Raw genomic sequence first — 17,471 nt, forward strand, 5'->3', positions numbered from 1 at the left:
GTCAAGGATGGTCAGGTTGTCATTGCCATGAAGATGTTGGATGACTAGGGGAGGTCAAGCCTATTACAGACCAGGGTTAATACACAGCCATTACAGAAACAGTGGGAATACATCAACAACAGTGACGTCAGAAGAGCACATGGTTCATAATACTAACCCTAGACACCAGAGCGGGAGATGAACTGGGCACTACAAAGTGGACTACTTTTGACCAGGGCCCATTCCCAGGTAGCGCACTATATAGAGCATAGGGCGCCATTTTGGATGCTTCCACAGTCGCATGCACTTGGATGTTGTGGCGTTGAGGAACAAGCCACGTGTCAGTGGACAGACGGGCATAAAGATGTAAATGAGATGTAGCAACAGCGAGGTTAGGGCGAACAGGAGGGAGGACTGGGGGAGTTGCATGGGGGGCTGCCTGTGATGTCAAGCATGGCCTGAGGGTGAGGCACAGGACATACAAGGAGGGAGAGAGGGGAATGGAGGGGTGGATTAGGGGTTCAGGGGGAGAAATGGGGGATAGGGAGGGCTGATAGTTCGGGGTACAATAGGTCTGTCTGTTGCAGTGGACGGTTGGCGCGAGGATAGGAAGCACTGAGGCGCACACAGAATGCGATAATTGTGCACGCGGATAGTGGTTTACATACAAACTCATGCATAGGCACAACACAGTGCTCACATTGAAGATGCCCCATTCACGGCAAGGGAGAAGCTCCTGTACACATACACACACACAACAGGGCTCACATTGAAGCTCCCTCATGTGCTGGGCACGGCCCTTGGTCCCCCAAGGCTATCTCCGTCTCCAGTACTCTGCAGTCCCAAGTTTACCATGGTGGTGTCTTAAATTGCACCCTATTCCCTATATGGTGTAGTACTTTTAACCAGGGCCCCAAATTGGCTCTGATCAAAAGTAGTGCACTATATAGGGTGCCATTTGGGAAGCACAACATATCACCTCCAGACACACTAAATGGGAGGACTTCCGCATTCAGCTACATTCAGTGCCATTTTTTTTTTGTCCTACGGTTACCCTTAGAGAGAGTTAATGTACTGATAGCGAGAGCAGCAATAGTCCCGCATACTGCTGTAGTCTAGCATGACTCAGAGTTTGGACTATAGCCTGGCTTCAATGACATTGCTGTATACCTCCTCTGGTGTACATCCTACTGTAGCTGGACTGGAATGATTCCTGGTGATATGACAAATTAGGATGCCAGTAATTTAGGGGATTTGTTTGCAGAGGGAGACTAGTGTTATATTTTCATAGATTTTAAGATTATTTCTTGCATTGGTTTCTTAAAAGGTAACTATTGTGCATTTCCATCGTCACAGTGAGCAGTCTTGAGGAATATCAAAGGTTAAAAGTGCAGTATTTATGGTGTCATAAGATTAGCTTTGATTAAATTAGGCTACATATGGACAACTTTTCTCTTGTTTATATTGTTACATTGTTTTGGAGGAACTAGCTGCGTGTCATTTCGAGGGAATATCGTGACGGTTTGGGGATGCTCGTTTTGCCCGAGCTGCTGCTCTTCTGATGCAATTGGTCTCGTGCTAGTTAATGGCTCTTTTGATTGGCCTCTCCCAGCGCATGAATGGTGTCCTTGTCCCTCCATCCCTCTGCAGTGTTTTCTCCCTTCAAACAATCTTTTTTTCTTCTCTGGGCAGTTTTTTCTGCTTGTCATTGTCGCGCTTCAGTAGACTTATGTATCGGTGTGACGATGGCGGATATTAAAACAGCTAGGATTTCAGTGTGTGTGTGTGTGTTGTAGTCATAGAGCTGTTCAGCATTCCAATGGGGGCTAGCCCATTCTCCTCCTCTCTCACTCTTGTAGATGTGCATAAGCCCCACCTTCTGGGATTCCATTTGTCAAATGTATGCTGAAATTACTCTCGGCTTGGGGTTAGGTCTATCTCTCCTCTCCCTCTGAATTGGGGCCACCAGCTCGGCTGGGTTTTGGCTTACCCAGTAATAGAGTTCCCATACATGATGCAGGCCAGGGCTGTGCTTCTGTCCATAGAAATATAAGCAAACAATGGAAATGCTATGAGGGTGCAGTCAAATTGCCATGGCCATGAGGCTGTCAGGGATTTCTTTTTCATTCTAGTAATTATATTTCTATGGTGCTGCCTAGCTGTCATATACAGGAGTGGAAACACCATAGAACTAGAATGAGTTGAAAGGAAACAACCCAGGCCATCGCAATTTGGCTGCACCCTCATGGGATTCTCATTCTAGTAATTCCATTTCTATGGTGCAGCTTGGCTGCCACAGACAGGAGTGCAGAGAGGAACTCCAGAGCAGTGTTGCTACCTTCTTGGTTAAACAATAGCAGCGGGACCTCTGGCTCTGGTTTATCACTGACCAATGGTTCCTCTCTGGTTCAGTGACTGCCTGCAGGGAGAAACTTTGTTGCAGGGCAGGGGAAAAAAGAGGAAGAAGCATCGGATGAGGAAATGTTGGCTGGGCAAGGAGGCATGGCTGAGTCAAATAGGAATCCTGACTAAATTAAGTGGTGATTTAAAGGACTAAGCCATGTGCTTCTTGTCAGTAACAACCACATCATCAACTTTAGGGGACATGGGAAGCTGCGAGGAGGAGGGTTTATTCTCCAGGTCTTTAACCGTTTTCCAGAACTTCTTGGGGTTAAACCCACAGAGAGAGAACATCTCATTTTCTTTATGGGGGCGTATTTGTTAACAATACCACTGAAAATATAAAAAAAGAAGGTCCAAGCGTCTTCGACAGAGGGGATCAAGCTGATTCTATACCATTTTACAGAGGCCTGTTCATGAAGGAAGGCTTGCGGACAGACTTGGTGGAGACAACTGAGCACTGAAGGTGATCCTTGGTAAAGTTTGCCTCTCCACCACCTTTTGGAAAATCTGTCTTGCCAAAAAAGGTTATAACCAGTAAGGTTATCAGAATTCAAAACACTCTCCTTAACCACCTCTCAGTAATGACCATCACAACACACCCTACCATACCCCTGTCTCTACATTATGCCCTGAATCTATCCTACTTCGCCCATTATTCTGCTTCTTTTATTCTTTGTCCCCAACGCACAAAACTACCAGTTTTGATAGGCTTCAGCCATACCCTCATCCTACTCTGTTCCTCGGGGGATGTGGAGGTTAACCCAGGCCCTGCGCTCTCACTTGTTGACTTCTGTAACCGTAAAAGCCTTGGTTTCATGCATGTTAACATCAGAAGCCTCCTCCCTAAGTTTGTTTTACTCACTGCTTTAACACACTCCACCAACCCTGATGTCCTTGCTGTGTCTGAACCCTGGCTTAGGAAGGCCACCAAAAATTCTGAGATTTCCATCCCCAACTACAACATTTTCCATCAAGATAGAACTACCAAAGGCGGAGGAGTTAGCCTGCAAAGTTCTGTCATACTTTCAAGGTCTATGGTCTATGCCCAAACAGTTCGGGCTTCTAATTTTAAAAATGAATCTCTCCAGAAATAAGTCTCTCACTGTTGCCGCCTGTTATAGACCCCCCCCCCCCCCCACTCCCAGCTGTGCCCTGGACACCATATGTGAATTGATTGCCCCCCATATACCTTCAGAGTTCGTTCTGCTTGGTGACCCAAACTGGGATATGCTTAACACCCCGGCAGTCCTACAATCTAAGCTAGATGCCCTCAATCTCACAAGGAACCCACCAGGTACAACCCTAAATCCATAAACATGGGCACCCTCATAGATATTATCCTGACTGGCTTGGTTTTGCTCTAACATGCACGGTCAACTGTGGGACCTTATATAGACAGGTGTGTGCCTTTCCAAATCATGTCCAATCAATTTAATTTACCACAGGTGGACTCCAATCAAGTTGTAGAAACATCTCAAGGATGATCAATGGAAACAGGATGCACCTGAGCTCAATTTGAGTCTCATTGCAAAGGGTCTGAATACTTACAGTACCAGTCAGAAGTTTGGACACCAGCTCATTTTAAAGGTTTTTCTTTATTTTTTACTCTTTTATACATTGTAGAATAATAGTGAAGACATCAAAACTATGAAATAACACACATGGAATCATGTAGTAACCAAAATAGTGTTAAACAAATCAAAATATATTTTATATTTGAGATTCTTCAAAGTTGCCACCCTTTGCCTTGATGACAGCTTTGCACACTCTTGGCATTCTCTCAACCAGCTTCATGAGGTATTAACCTGAAATGCATTTCAATTAAAAGGTGTGCCTTGTTAAAAGTGAATTTGTGGAATTTCTTTCTTTAAAACTTCTCTGGGATATGTGGGACGCTAGCAACAGCCAGTGAAATTGCAGGGCGCCAAATTCAAAACAACAGAAATCTCATAATTAAAATTCCTCAAACATACAAGTATTATACACCATTTTAAAGATAAACTTCTCGTTAATCCAGCCATGGTGTCTGATTTCAAAAAGGCTATACAGCAAAAGCACACCTTGTGATTATGTTAGGTCAGCGCTAAGTCACAGAAAAACATACAGCCATTTTCCAAAGAAGGAGAGGTGTCACAAAACTCAGAAATAGCGTTATAAATATTCACTTACCTTTGATCTTCATCGGAATGCACTCCCAGGAATCCCAGTTCCACAATAAATGTTTGTTTTGTTCGATAAAGTCCATCATTTATCATCCATTCATTTGTTCACGCGTTTAGCCCGGTAATCCAAATGCTCAATGCGCGATCACTTAGTTCAGACAAAGTCAAAAAAGTCATATTACAGTTTATAGAAACATGTCAAACGATGTCTAGAATCAATCTTTAGGATGTTTTTAACATAAATCTTCAATAATGTTTCAACCGGACAATTCCTTTGTCTTTAGAAATGAAAAGGAACGCAGCTAGCTCTCATGCCTCTCATGCCATGCGTGCCTTACTGTGCTCATGGCATTCTGCCAGACCTCTGACTCAAACAGCTCTTATTCTCTCCCCTTTCACAGTAGAAGCCTGAAACAAGGTTCTAAAGACTGCTGACATCTAGTTGAAGCCTTAGGAAGTGCAATATGACCCCATAGACACTATATATTGGATAGGCAATGACTTGAACTGTTCTACCTTATTATTATTCGACCATGCTGGTCATTTATAAACATTTGAACATCTTGGCCATGTTCTGTTATAATCTCCACCCGGCACAGCCGGAAGAGGACTGGCCACCCCACATATGCTCTCTCTAATTCTCTTTCTTTCTCTCTCTCGGAGGACCTGAGCCCTAGGACCATGCCCCAGGACTACCTGACATGATGACTCCTTGCTGTCCCCAGTCCACCTGGCCGTGCTGCTGCTCCAGTTTCAACTCTTCTACCTTATTATTATTCGACCATGCTGGTCATTTATGAACATTTGAACATCTTGGCCATGTTCTGTTATAATCTCTACCCGGCACAGCCAGAAGAGGACTGGCCACCCCACATAGCCTGGTTCCTCTCTAGGTTTCTTCCTAGGTTTTGGCCTTTCTAGGGAGTTTTTCCTAACCACCGTGCTTCTACACCTGCATTGCTTGCTGTTTGAGGTTTTAGGCTGGGTTTCTGTACAGCACTTTGAGATATCAGCTGATGTACGAAGGGCTATATAAATAAATTTGATTTTGATTTGATTTGATTTGAAAAACTACAAACCTCAGATTTCCCACTTCCTGGTTGGATTTCTTCTCAGGTTTTTGCCTGAGTTCTGGTATATTCACAGACATAATTCAAACAGTTTTTAGAAACTTCAGAGTGTTGTCTATCCAAATCTACTAATTATATGCATATTGTAGCTTTTGGGCCTGAGTAGCAGGCAGTTTACTCTGGGCACCTTATTCATCCAAGCTACTCAATACTGCCCCCCAGTCCCAAAGAAGTTAATGCGTTTGAGCCAATCAGTTGTGTTTTGACAAGGTAGGGGTGGCATACAGAATTTGGTAAAAGACCAACTCCATATTATGCCAAGAACAGCACAAATAAGCAAAGAGAAATGACAGTCCATCATTACTTTTAAGACATGAAGGTCAGTAAATCATGAATTTCAAGAAATTTGAAAGTGTCTTCAAGTGCAGTCGCAAAAAAAAAATAGTGAAAATAAAGAGGAACCCTTGAATTAGTAGGTGTGTTCAAACTTTTGGCTGATACTGGAAATAAGGTATTTCTGTTTTTTATTTTTAATAAATTAGCAAAAAACTCTACAAACATATTTTCGCTTTGTCATTGTGGGGTATTGTGTGTAGAATTTTTAGAATTTGGCTGTGAAGTAACATTTGGAAAAAGTCAAGGGTTCTGAATACTTTCCGAATGCACTGTTTGTATGTATACTGAACAAAAATGTAAACGCAGCATTCATTCAAAGATTTTATAGTTATAGTTCATATAAGGAAATAAGTCCATTTGAAGTGAATGAATTAGTCCCTAATTTATGGATTTTACATGACTGGGAATACAGATACATCTGTTGGTCAGATACCTTTAAAAAAAAAACGTAGGGGCATGGTTCAGAAAACCAGTGTGACCACCATTTGCCTCATATAGCGTGACACATCTCCTTTGCATAGAGTTGATCAGGCTGTTGATTGTTTCCTGTGGAACACAATGTCATACACGTTGATCCAGAGCACCCCAAACATGCTTAGTGGGTGACATGTCTGGTGAGTATGCAGACCATGGAAGAACTGGGACATTTTCAGCTTCCAGGAATTGTGTACAGATCCTTGCGACATGGGGCCGTGCATTATCATGCTGAAACATGAGGTGATGGCGGCGGATGAATGGCACAACAATGGGCCTCAGGATCTCATCACGGTATCTCTGCATTCATTTTGGTTAGAAAAATGAACATTAGATTCTCTGGCAACAGCTCTGGTGGATATTCCTGCAGTCAGCATGCCAATTGCACGCTCCCTCAATTTGAGACATCTGTGGCATTGTGTCGTGTGACACAAATGCTCATTTTAGAGTGACCTTTTATTGTCCCCAGCACAAGGTGCACCTGTGTAATGGTCATGCTGTTTAATCAGCTTCTTGATATGCCACACCTGTCAGGTAGATGGATTATCTTGGCAAAAGAGAAATGCTCATGAACAGGGATGTAAACACATTTGTGCCAAATATTTGAGAGAAATACGCTTTTTGTGCATATGGAACATTTCTGGGATCTTTTATTTCAGTTCATGAAACATGGGACCAACACTTTACATGTTGCATTCATATTTTTGTTCAGTGTATGTCCTCATGCATATGTCCTCATGCATATGTCCTCGTAATTCAAATGTCCTCAAAATTCACAACAGATTTGAGGAACCCTGATCCAATTGGCTCCGGCACCACCCTACCAGGTGACCTTACAGCGGGGGAGACGGGTAAGGAGACCCAGCCACAGCCTCCCCTGTCCAACAGTGCATTGCACCGTGCCCACCTCCACCATGTCCACCCCCAGCGGCAGCCCCGAGAGAGAGTGCTCCACAGGGGGACCCAACCAGCTGGAGTGTCCCCCTTCCTCTCCCCCTGGCATGGACCATTCCATGGGCAGCCCCCTTCTCAGCCCGGACTCATCTTGCCAAGATGCCATGCTCTCGGCCCCCGCCGCCTCCCCCGCCGACTCTGAGAGCCTGAGCCCTGACGAGCTAGAGCTGCTGGCCAAGCTTGAGGAGCAGAACAGGTGAGAAAGAGATGGGAACCGGGGTTCACATGTGCTGCACAGTAGCTACAGGTAACTGCCAAAATAAAGGAAACACCAACATAGTGCCTTAATAGGATGCTGGGCACCACAAGCCAGAACAGCTTCAATGCACCTTCACATAGATTCTACAAGTGTCTGAAACTATTGGAGGGATGCGACACCATTCTTCTGCATGACATTCCATATTTTTTTGTTGTTGTTGGTGGTGGAAAAGGCTGTCTCAGGCACTGCTCCAGAATCTCCCATAAGTGTTCAATTGGGTTGAGATCTGGTGACTGAGACACACACGCTTTAAACCCCCTATACTCCTTTGATCCCCCTCTTTCAAAGTCACTGATGTCTCTTCTTGCCATGGTAGCCAAACTAATGGGCAACTGGGCATTTTATACATAGATGCTAAGCATGATGGGTTTTTAATTGCTTAATTAACTCAGGAACCACACCTGTGTAGAAGCACCTGCTTTCAATATACTTTGTATGCCTCATTCACTCAAGTGTAATTTATTTTGGCAGTTACCTGTATGTTTCCATTAACTTGTCCAGTGGTTTTGTGTAAATATTTAGAAAGAAAATAGATGCGACAATTGCCTGCCACTTTGCGTTTTCATTGAACTGTCTCGTGTCAATATAAAAACAGCTGGACGTAATGACATCCCATGAAAAATAACAAACCTTTTTAGCAAAAATGTGTCAACCACTTCATTTTTATTTGACATTTTTCCATGATCCATTTAGGCAAATTGCACATTTATTAAACTGGCGGCAGCCTGTATGCCCTCTCACCTATCTGTTTCATGTCTGAGGTAGCTCCCAAAGTCAGCATGGATAGAATGCAAGAATTGACTAATATTCTAAGAATTCTCATGTGCCACCTTATCGCCATGGTGAAACTTGCACTCTTTTTAGATCTGAAATAATTGGATCTTGAACTTGCATCCAGCCAACCAGAAAAGAAAGGCTAAGCAATTCAGGCATTATTGAAAGTCACTGCAAAGGGAAATATATATTTGACCAATAGTTGGATTTAGAATTAAATGTGGATTCGATGTGCCGCTCGTAAGCTTATCTTAAAAATGATTTGGCCATAATCTATTACATAAGCACAGTCTCCATCATCATTTCTTGCAATAAAGAAAGATCCACCCTTATTGAACGGATAAAAATGTTGTCAATCTGTAGCACGTTTCTCATATATCTGCCGTTTTCATGACACATGTCTTTTTGCAACATTGCTTTTGTAACCTTGTTCAATGGAAACTTACTGTTCGGTTGTGACTGGTCTCGCATGACTGCGTTCAAGATCCCTGCGCTGTTGTGAGAATGGCATTTGCTGATATTTTGCCAGGTAAATGATGAGCCACTCATAAACAGACGGGTACAGTCCAGCGATCCAACTGTGTTACAGCACATGGCTATGAGGTTTCCAGGTCAGTATGGGGTAGCAGAGGTTAGCCTCTCCCCGCTGTGGGTAGCTCCAAAGCAGATGCACTGAGCAGATGTGTCATTGGGCTGGAGGAGCTTCTGGCCAAGGTCTAGCGGGCCGGCTAGGCTAGCTGAGAGACACTTTGATGCCAGAGCTGGAACATGCACTGTTGCACCTTCCTCTTCTGGCTCTGTGAGCTGGACCTTTGTTGTTACTGGCACGGTGTTATAACCAATGTGCAGGCACACACTCAGCCTGCGTCCCAAATGGCATCCTATTCCCTATGTAGTGCACTACTTTTGATCAGGGTCCAGGCGAGCTCGGGTCAAAAGCAGTGCACTATATAGGGGAAAAGCTGCCATTTTGGACACACCCTCATTGTCTCTACTATCAGAGTAGCTGCTTGGCACTGATAAGTATCTCAACAATAGGCCCAGTGCCCAGTCACTATCAGAGAGGTGCTCAAGGCTCAGTAACTTGACCTAGTGGTATTAAAGTTACTGCTGGTTCTTTGTGCTCTCCAGTGTTTTACATGACATTCTCCCACACGTGATTTTCTACTACATGGAGTAAAAATTAAAAACGTTTCAAGTAGCAGTCTAATTTAATGCAAAAGAGCATATAACATTAAGCCTGAAAAGCTTAACATTATGGATTAACAATAAAAAGATCAAAGCAAGTAATGGAAACAAGACTAGAGTAATGAAAGCATAAGTGGGTCTAGATTCACTCATATGACCCATGTCTGACCTTTGACCCCTAACCCCTTGACACCTCCCCCCCCCTACCTCAGACTTCTGGAGGCGGACTCCAAGTCGATGCGCTCGATGAGCGGCTCGCGGCGGAACAGCGGCTCGTCCCTTGTGTCAAGCTCCTCTGCCTCGTCCAACCTGTCCCACCTGGAGGAGGACACCTGGATCCTGTGGGGACGCATCGTCAACGAGTGGGATGAATGGAGACGCAAGAAGGACAAGCTGCTCAAGGTGAAGGGGGGTGGATGAGTGATTGAGAGACTGACAGAGCAAAGGGAATAGAGGGGAGAAGATGGGGAGGAGAGGGGGAAAAGTGGTGTTGGAGGGCCAGTAGGAGGCACCCTTCCCTCTGGTCTAAAAAAAAATATCCCAATGCCCCAGGGCAGTGATTGGGGACATTGCCCTGTGTAGGGTGCCTTCTTTCAGATGGAACATTAAACAGGTGTCCTGACTCTCTGTGGTCACTAAAGATCCCATGGTACTTATTGTAAGAGTAGTGGTGTTAACCCCGGTGTCCTGGCTAAATTCCCAATCTGGCCCTCATAACATCACTGTCACCTAATCATCCCCAGTTTACAATTGGCTCATTCATCCCCCGCCTCTCCCCTGTAACTATTCCCCAGGTCGTTGCTGTAAATGAGAATGTGTTCTCAGTCAACTTACCTGGTAAAGTAAGGGTTAAATAGAAAAAGAGGAGATATGACATGGGAGTGGTGGGCAGAGGAGAGATGGATGGATGGGTAACGGAGAGGGTACATTGGGGTTAGGGGGGATAAGATAGAGAGCGGGGACAGAGGAGAGAGGACGAATAAGGGGGGGGACTGTAGGGAAGGTGAAAGTGAGAAGAGATGGATGAGATGGTAAAGGACAGTCAGAGTGCGGGGAAGAGCAGAAAAGATGGAGGGAGAACATTGAGGGAGAGAGCAGACAGAGCTAGGGAAAAGGATGGAAAAAGGGAGAGGGAAACAGCAGGAGAGATTAGAGAGGAGAAAATGGGAGCGGGGACAAGTGAGGACAGAGCACAGATGGAGGGATAAGATAAGTGAAGATTAGAGACGTATGAGATGACATAGATATTCAGTATAGGCTGGGAGGTGGAGTTCTGCAGCAAACTGAGAATTTGATTCGTAACTAAATCTTTCTTTTCACCTCCAGGAGCTGATCCGCAAAGGCATCCCACACCACTTCCGGGCCATCGTGTGGCAGCTGCTTGGTAACGCCACAGACATGCCAGTGAAGAACCAGTATTCTGAGCTGCTCAAGATGTCCTCGCCCTGCGAAAAGCTCATCCGCCGGGACATCGCCCGCACCTACCCCGAGCATGAGTTCTTCAAGGGCCAGGACAGCCTGGGTCAGGAGGTGCTCTTCAACGTCATGAAGGTGAGGACATTTTCACCTTGAGCATTACTTTTTTGTTTGTTTTTGTGAACGTTGTCTCTTAGGTTTACTTGGACAAACAGAATAGATTTGTTATGATTAGTCCTTTTTGGTACTATTTTGCTTTTATTGAACCTTTTCTTTAACTAGGCACTAGTGAGATGTGCAGTTGGATGAACAGTTAGAAGCAGTTACATCTGCATTGCTTGCTGTTTGGGGTTTTTGGCTGGGTTTCTGTAGAAGCACTTTGTGACATCTGCTGATTGTAAAAACGGCTTTATAAATACATTTGATTGATTGAGTTACAGTGCCTTGCGAAAGTATTCGGCCCCCTTGAACTTTGCGACCTTTTGCCACATTTCAGGCTTCAAACATAAAGATATAAAACTGTATTTTTTTGTGAAGAATCAACAACAAGTGGGACACAATCATGAAGTGGAACGACATTTATTGGATATTTCAAACTTTTCTAACAAATCAAAAACTGAAAAATTGGGCGTGCAAAATTATTCAGCCCCTTTACTTTCAGTGCAGCAAACTCTCTCCAGAAGTTCAGTGAGGATCTCTGAATGATCCAATGTTGACCTAAATGACTAATGATGATAAATACAATCCACCTGTGTGTAATCAAGTCTCCGTATAAATGCACCTGTACTGTGATAGTCTCAGAGGTCCGTTAAAAGCGCAGAGAGCATCATGAAGAACAAGGAACACACCAGGCAGGTCCGAGATACTGCTGTGAAGAAGTTTAAAGCCGGATTTGGATACAAAAAACATTCCCAAGCTTTAAACAGCCCAAGGAGCACTGTGCAAGCGATACTATTGAAATGGAAGGATTGTCAGACCACTGCAAATCTACCAAGACCTGGCCGTCCCTCTAAACTTTCAGCTCATACAAGGAGAAGAATGATCAGAGATGTAGCCAAGAGGCCCATGATCACTCTGGATGAACTGCAGAGATCTACAGCTGAGGTGGGAGACTCTGTCCATAGTACAACAATCAGTCGTATATTGCACAAATCTGGCCACTCTTTATGGAAGAGTGGCAAGAAGAAAGCCATTTCTTAAAGATATCCATAAAAAGTGTTGTTTAAAGTTTGCCACAAGCCACCTGGGAGACACACCAAACATGTGGAAGAAGGTGCTCTGTTCAGATGAAACCAAACTTGAACTTTTTGGCAACAATGCAAAACGTTATGTTTGGCGTAAAAGCAACACAGCTCATCACCCTGAACACACCATACCCACTGTCAAACATGGTGGTGGCAGCATCATGGTTTGGGCCTGCTTTTCTTCAGCAGGGACAGGGAAGATGGTTAAAATTGATGGGAAGATGGATGGAGCCAAATACAGGACCATTCTGGAAGAAAGCCTGATGGAGTCTGCAAAAGACCTGAGACTGGGACGGAGATTTGTCTTCCAACAAGACAATGATCCAAAACATAAAGCAGAATCTACAATGGAATGGTTAAAAAATAAACATATCCAGGTGTTAGAATGGCCAAGTCAAAGTCCAGACCTGAATCCAATCAAGAATCTGTGGAAAGAACTGAAAACTGCTGTTCACAAATGCTCTCCATCCAACCTCACTGAGCTCGAGCTGTTTTGCAAGGAGGAATGGGAAAAACTTTCAGTCTCTCGATGTGCAAAACTGATAGAGACATACCACAAGCGACTTACAGCTGTAATCGCAGCAAAAGGTGGCGCTACAAAGTATTAACTTAAGGGGGCTGAATAATTTTGCACGCCCAATTTTTCAGTTTTTGATTTGTTAAAAAAGTTTGAAATATCCAATAAATGTCGTTCCACTTCATGATTGTGTCCCACTTGTTGTTGATTCTTCACAAAAAATACAGTTTTATATCTTTATGTTTGAACCCTGAAATGTGGCAAAAGGTCGCAAAGTTCAAGGGGGCCGAATACTTTCGCAAGGCACTGTAAATGTGTATGTGAACTGTAGGGGCCGGTTTCCCAGACACTGATGAAGCCTAGTCCTGGACTAAAAAGCATTGCAAATGGAGAATCTCTAAACTTAATCTGTGTCCGGGAAGTCTCCCCAATGAGTATAGGTTTGTTCATATTGATTGATGTCTGTGTGTGCAGGCGTATTCTCTGGTGGACCGGGAGGTGGGCTACTGCCAGGGCAGTGCCTTCATCGTGGGCCTGCTGCTCATGCAGGTAACGTCTCTTCAGTAGCCCTCTAGTCTCGACATTCCCCTCTCTTGCTATCGCGCTACGTTTTGCTAAATACGGAATTGTCCTGATTCTACCCGTTTTTTGTTGCTTATACAGTATGAATAAATGACCTCTGAGCTCCTGATTAGTGTGAATGCACACACATTCACACAGCCTGACCCGGTCTCTCCTGTGCCCCTCTAGATGCCAGAGGAGGAGGCGTTCTGTGTGTTTGTGCGTCTGATGCAGGAGTACCGTCTGAGGGAGCTTTTCAAACCAACCATGGCTGAACTAGGTCTCTGTATCTACCAGTTTGAATACCTGCTGCAGGTAAATCAACTTTATCCATCTCCATATGTCACGCTGGCCAATGTAGAAGGTTGAATGTGTCCCAAATGGCAAATTATACCCTATAAAGTGCACTACTTTTGACAAGGGCCAATAGGTCAAAGTAGTGCCCTATGTAGGGAATGTAGTGCCATTTAGGATGCATATATTGTCAAATAAACTAAAACCTTAAGGGCCTTGCAGGTGTCTGGGATTGAAATGGGAAAGAAATACCTAAAAAATGTCTGGTTTTACTTATGTATATGGTGTACTGTAGTTGGGGAACAAGCACAGATATTGCAATTATAGAGTTGTCCACTATGGGGCAGCAAATAGATTCATACAGCACAGATTTGTTCTAGGTTAGTCCTTACATTTTTTATAGTACCACTTTTAAACCATTACAGTGTTGCATCTCAACTAAAACCCCTATTATTATAAACTGGGTGGTTTGAGACCTGAATGCTGATTGGCTGACAGCCATGTTATATCAGACCACGGCTATGACAAAACATTTATTTTTACTGCTCTAATGACATTGGTTACCCGTTTATAATAGCAATAAGGCACCTTGGGGGTTTGTGATATATGGCCAATATACCACGGCTAAGAACTGTGTCCAGGCACTCGTGCATAAGAACAGCCCTTAGCCGTGGTATATTGGCCATATACCACACCCCCTCGTGCCTTATTGCTTAATTAACTCCTCTCGTCTCTTCCCCTCTCATCTACCCTCTTTCTCTTCCTCTTTTCCCTCTCTCACCTTATCCCAACAGGAGCAGCTCCCGGAGCTGAACGTCCACTTCCGTTCTCAGAGTTTCCACACCTCCATGTACGCCTCCTCCTGGTTCCTGACTCTCTTCCTCACCTTCCTCCCCATGCCCGTCGCCACACGCATCTTCGATATCTTCATGTATGAGGTAAGAGACTCACCGCTGGTGTCTTATGCGAGTGTGAGAATGTGTTTGGGTGAACATACTTTGAGAGAAAAATCAACATAGTGGATCTTATAGACATGGTTTGATTTAAATGTAACCTTTATTTACGGGTTGTTCTCATGAAGATAAAATATCTTCCATAAGAGAGTCTTGTGGTCTAGCACTATGGTTGTGTTGAATTGAACTTTGATTCCCTGTCTTCAGGGTCTGGAGATTATATTTCGTGTGGGCATGGCCATTCTGCAGTACAACCAGACTGACCTCATCCAGTTGGACATGGAGGGCATGTCTCAGGTAACAACCACTCGGTCCCCTCAAAATTAGTGGACGATATATGGAATAGGGTGCCATTTGGGATTTATCCAATATTTTTATTTTACCTTTATTTAACTAGGCAAGTCAGGGCCAGAACATATTTCTTTACCTTGTCATCTTGGGGATTCAATCTTGCAACCTTTCGGATACTAGTCCAACACTCTAACCACTAGCCTACCTACCGTCCCTATAAAAGGCACTACAGCAGGGTTCCCCAATAAGCTGTTTCACCATAAAGTAATTCAGCTTTAAGGGACCAAATTTCTCTTGTGGGTGATTTTATTTGGCCCCAATGTTTTCTGAGATTTTATTTAAACAAAAAAAATATTTCTTGGACATAAAAGACTGTAAAATTACCAGAAAATGAGCTCAAAGTGATTTAAATTTAGGAAATTTGTTCCCAAGTATTCCCACGGATACATGGAGACACATGTGATCGTATCACAATGTGATCAAGGTTTGAAATTCAAATTGTTTTGTGAAATACTATATCTGTTCTTGCGGTCAATTTGCAGTGTACAAATTATTTATAACTATGTTCCAGCCCCCCTCCCATCGGCTCAAAGAAAAATCAGCCCACAGCTAAATGTAATTGGAGACCCCTGCACTATAGTATAAATCATGAATTATCACTGTAGATAGACACAAGACTTGCTGGAGGCAAGAAAAACAAAAGAGTGAAATTAACCATTGTTTAAACATATGGGCATTTGTGAAGTGTCTTTACTTCAATTATCATGTGATACCTACAGGACATATTATTCCCTTTCAGAGTGTATTAACAGACATATTATTCCCTTTCAGAGTGTATTAAAAGACATATTATTCCCTTTCAGAGTGTATTAAAAGACATATTCCCTTTCATAGTGTATTAACAGACATATTATTCCCTTTCAGAGTGTATTAACAGACATATTATTCCCTTTCAGAGTGTATTAACAGACATATTATTCCCTTTCAGAATGTATTAACAGACATATTATTCCCTTTCAGAGTGTATTAACAGACATATTATTCCCTTTCAGAGTGTATTAACAGACATATTATTCCCTTTCAGAGTGTATTAACAGACATATTATTCCCTTTCAGAGTGTATTAACAGACATATTATTCCCTTTCAGAGTGTATTAACAGACATATTATTCCCTTTCAGAGTGTATTAACAGACATATTATTCCCTTTCAGAGTGTATTAACAGACATATTATTCCATTTCAGAGTGTATTAACAGACATATTATTCCCTTTCAGAGTGTATTAACAGACATATTATTCCCTTTCAGAGTGTATTAACAGACATATTATTCCCTTTCAGAGTGTATTAACAGACATATTATTCCCTTTCAGAGTGTATTAACTGGAGACATATTCTCGTTCAGAGTGTATTAACTGGAGACATATTCTCGTTCAGAGTGTATTAACTGGAGACACATTCTCGTTCAGAGTGTATTAACAGGAGACACATTCTCGTTCAGAGTGTATTAACTGGAGACATATTCTCGTTCAGAGTGTATTAACTGGAGACATATTCTCGTTCAGAGTGTATTAACTGGAGACATATTCTCGTTCAGAGTGTATTAACTGGAGACACATTCTCGTTCAGAGTGTATTAACTGGAGACATATTCTCGTTCAGAGTGTATTAACTGGAGACACATTCTCGTTCAGAGTGTATTAACTGGAGACACATTCTCGTTCAGAGTGTATTAACTGGAGACACATTCTCGTTCAGAGTGTGTTAACTGGAGACACATTCTCGTTCAGAGTGTATTAACTGGAGACACATTCTCGTTCAGAGTGTATTAACTGGAGACATATTCTCGTTCAGAGTGTATTAACTGGAGACACATTCTCGTTCAGAGTGTATTAACTGGAGACACATTCTCGTTCAGAGTGTATTAACTGGAGACATATTCTCGTTCAGAGTGTATTAACTGGAGACACATTCTCGTTCAGAGTGTATTAACTGGAGACATATTCTCGTTCAGAGTGTATTAACTGGAGACATATTCTCGTTCAGAGTGTATTAACTGGAGACACATTCTCGTTCAGAGTGTATTAACTGGAGACATATTCTCGTTCAGAGTGTATTAACTGGAGACATATTCTCGTTCAGAGTGTATTAACTGGAGACATATTCTCGTTCAGAGTGTATTAACTGGAGACATATTCTCGTTCAGAGTGTATTAACTGGAGACACATTCTCGTTCAGAGTGTATTAACTGGAGACACATTCTCGTTCAGAGTGTATTAACTGGAGACACATTCTCGTTCAGAGTGTATTAACTGGAGACACATTCTCGTTCAGAGTGTATTAACAGGACATATTCTCGTTCAGAGTGTATTAACTGGAGACACATTCTCGTTCAGAGTGTATTAACTGGAGACATATTCTCGTTCAGAGTGTATTAACTGGAGACACATTCTCGTTCAGAGTGTATTAACTGGAGACATATTCTTGTTCAGAGTGTATTAACCTCGAGACATATTCTCGTTCAGAGTGTATTAACTG

General features: G+C 43.0%; 1 protein-coding gene across 1 annotated transcript in view; it reads left to right on the forward strand.

Annotated features, from left to right (window-relative positions):
• The first annotated feature begins 3,799 nt into the window (after positions 1-3,799).
• LOC135530160 (EVI5-like protein) overlaps positions 3,800-17,471 on the forward strand; it is a 28,771-nt gene continuing 15,099 nt past the window's right edge. The window contains exons 1-7 of the mRNA XM_064958535.1: positions 3,800-7,634; positions 9,872-10,061; positions 10,986-11,210; positions 13,311-13,385; positions 13,587-13,712; positions 14,486-14,629; positions 14,852-14,941. Coding sequence (XP_064814607.1) covers positions 7,399-7,634; positions 9,872-10,061; positions 10,986-11,210; positions 13,311-13,385; positions 13,587-13,712; positions 14,486-14,629; positions 14,852-14,941 — 1,086 coding nt within the window. The 5' untranslated portion in view covers positions 3,800-7,398. The remainder of the gene's footprint in view (positions 7,635-9,871; positions 10,062-10,985; positions 11,211-13,310; positions 13,386-13,586; positions 13,713-14,485; positions 14,630-14,851; positions 14,942-17,471) is intronic.

The sequence above is a fragment of the Oncorhynchus masou genome, unplaced genomic scaffold (genome assembly GCF_036934945.1).
Source record: "Oncorhynchus masou masou isolate Uvic2021 unplaced genomic scaffold, UVic_Omas_1.1 unplaced_scaffold_1280, whole genome shotgun sequence".
NCBI classification, from domain to species: Eukaryota; Metazoa; Chordata; class Actinopteri; order Salmoniformes; family Salmonidae; genus Oncorhynchus; species Oncorhynchus masou.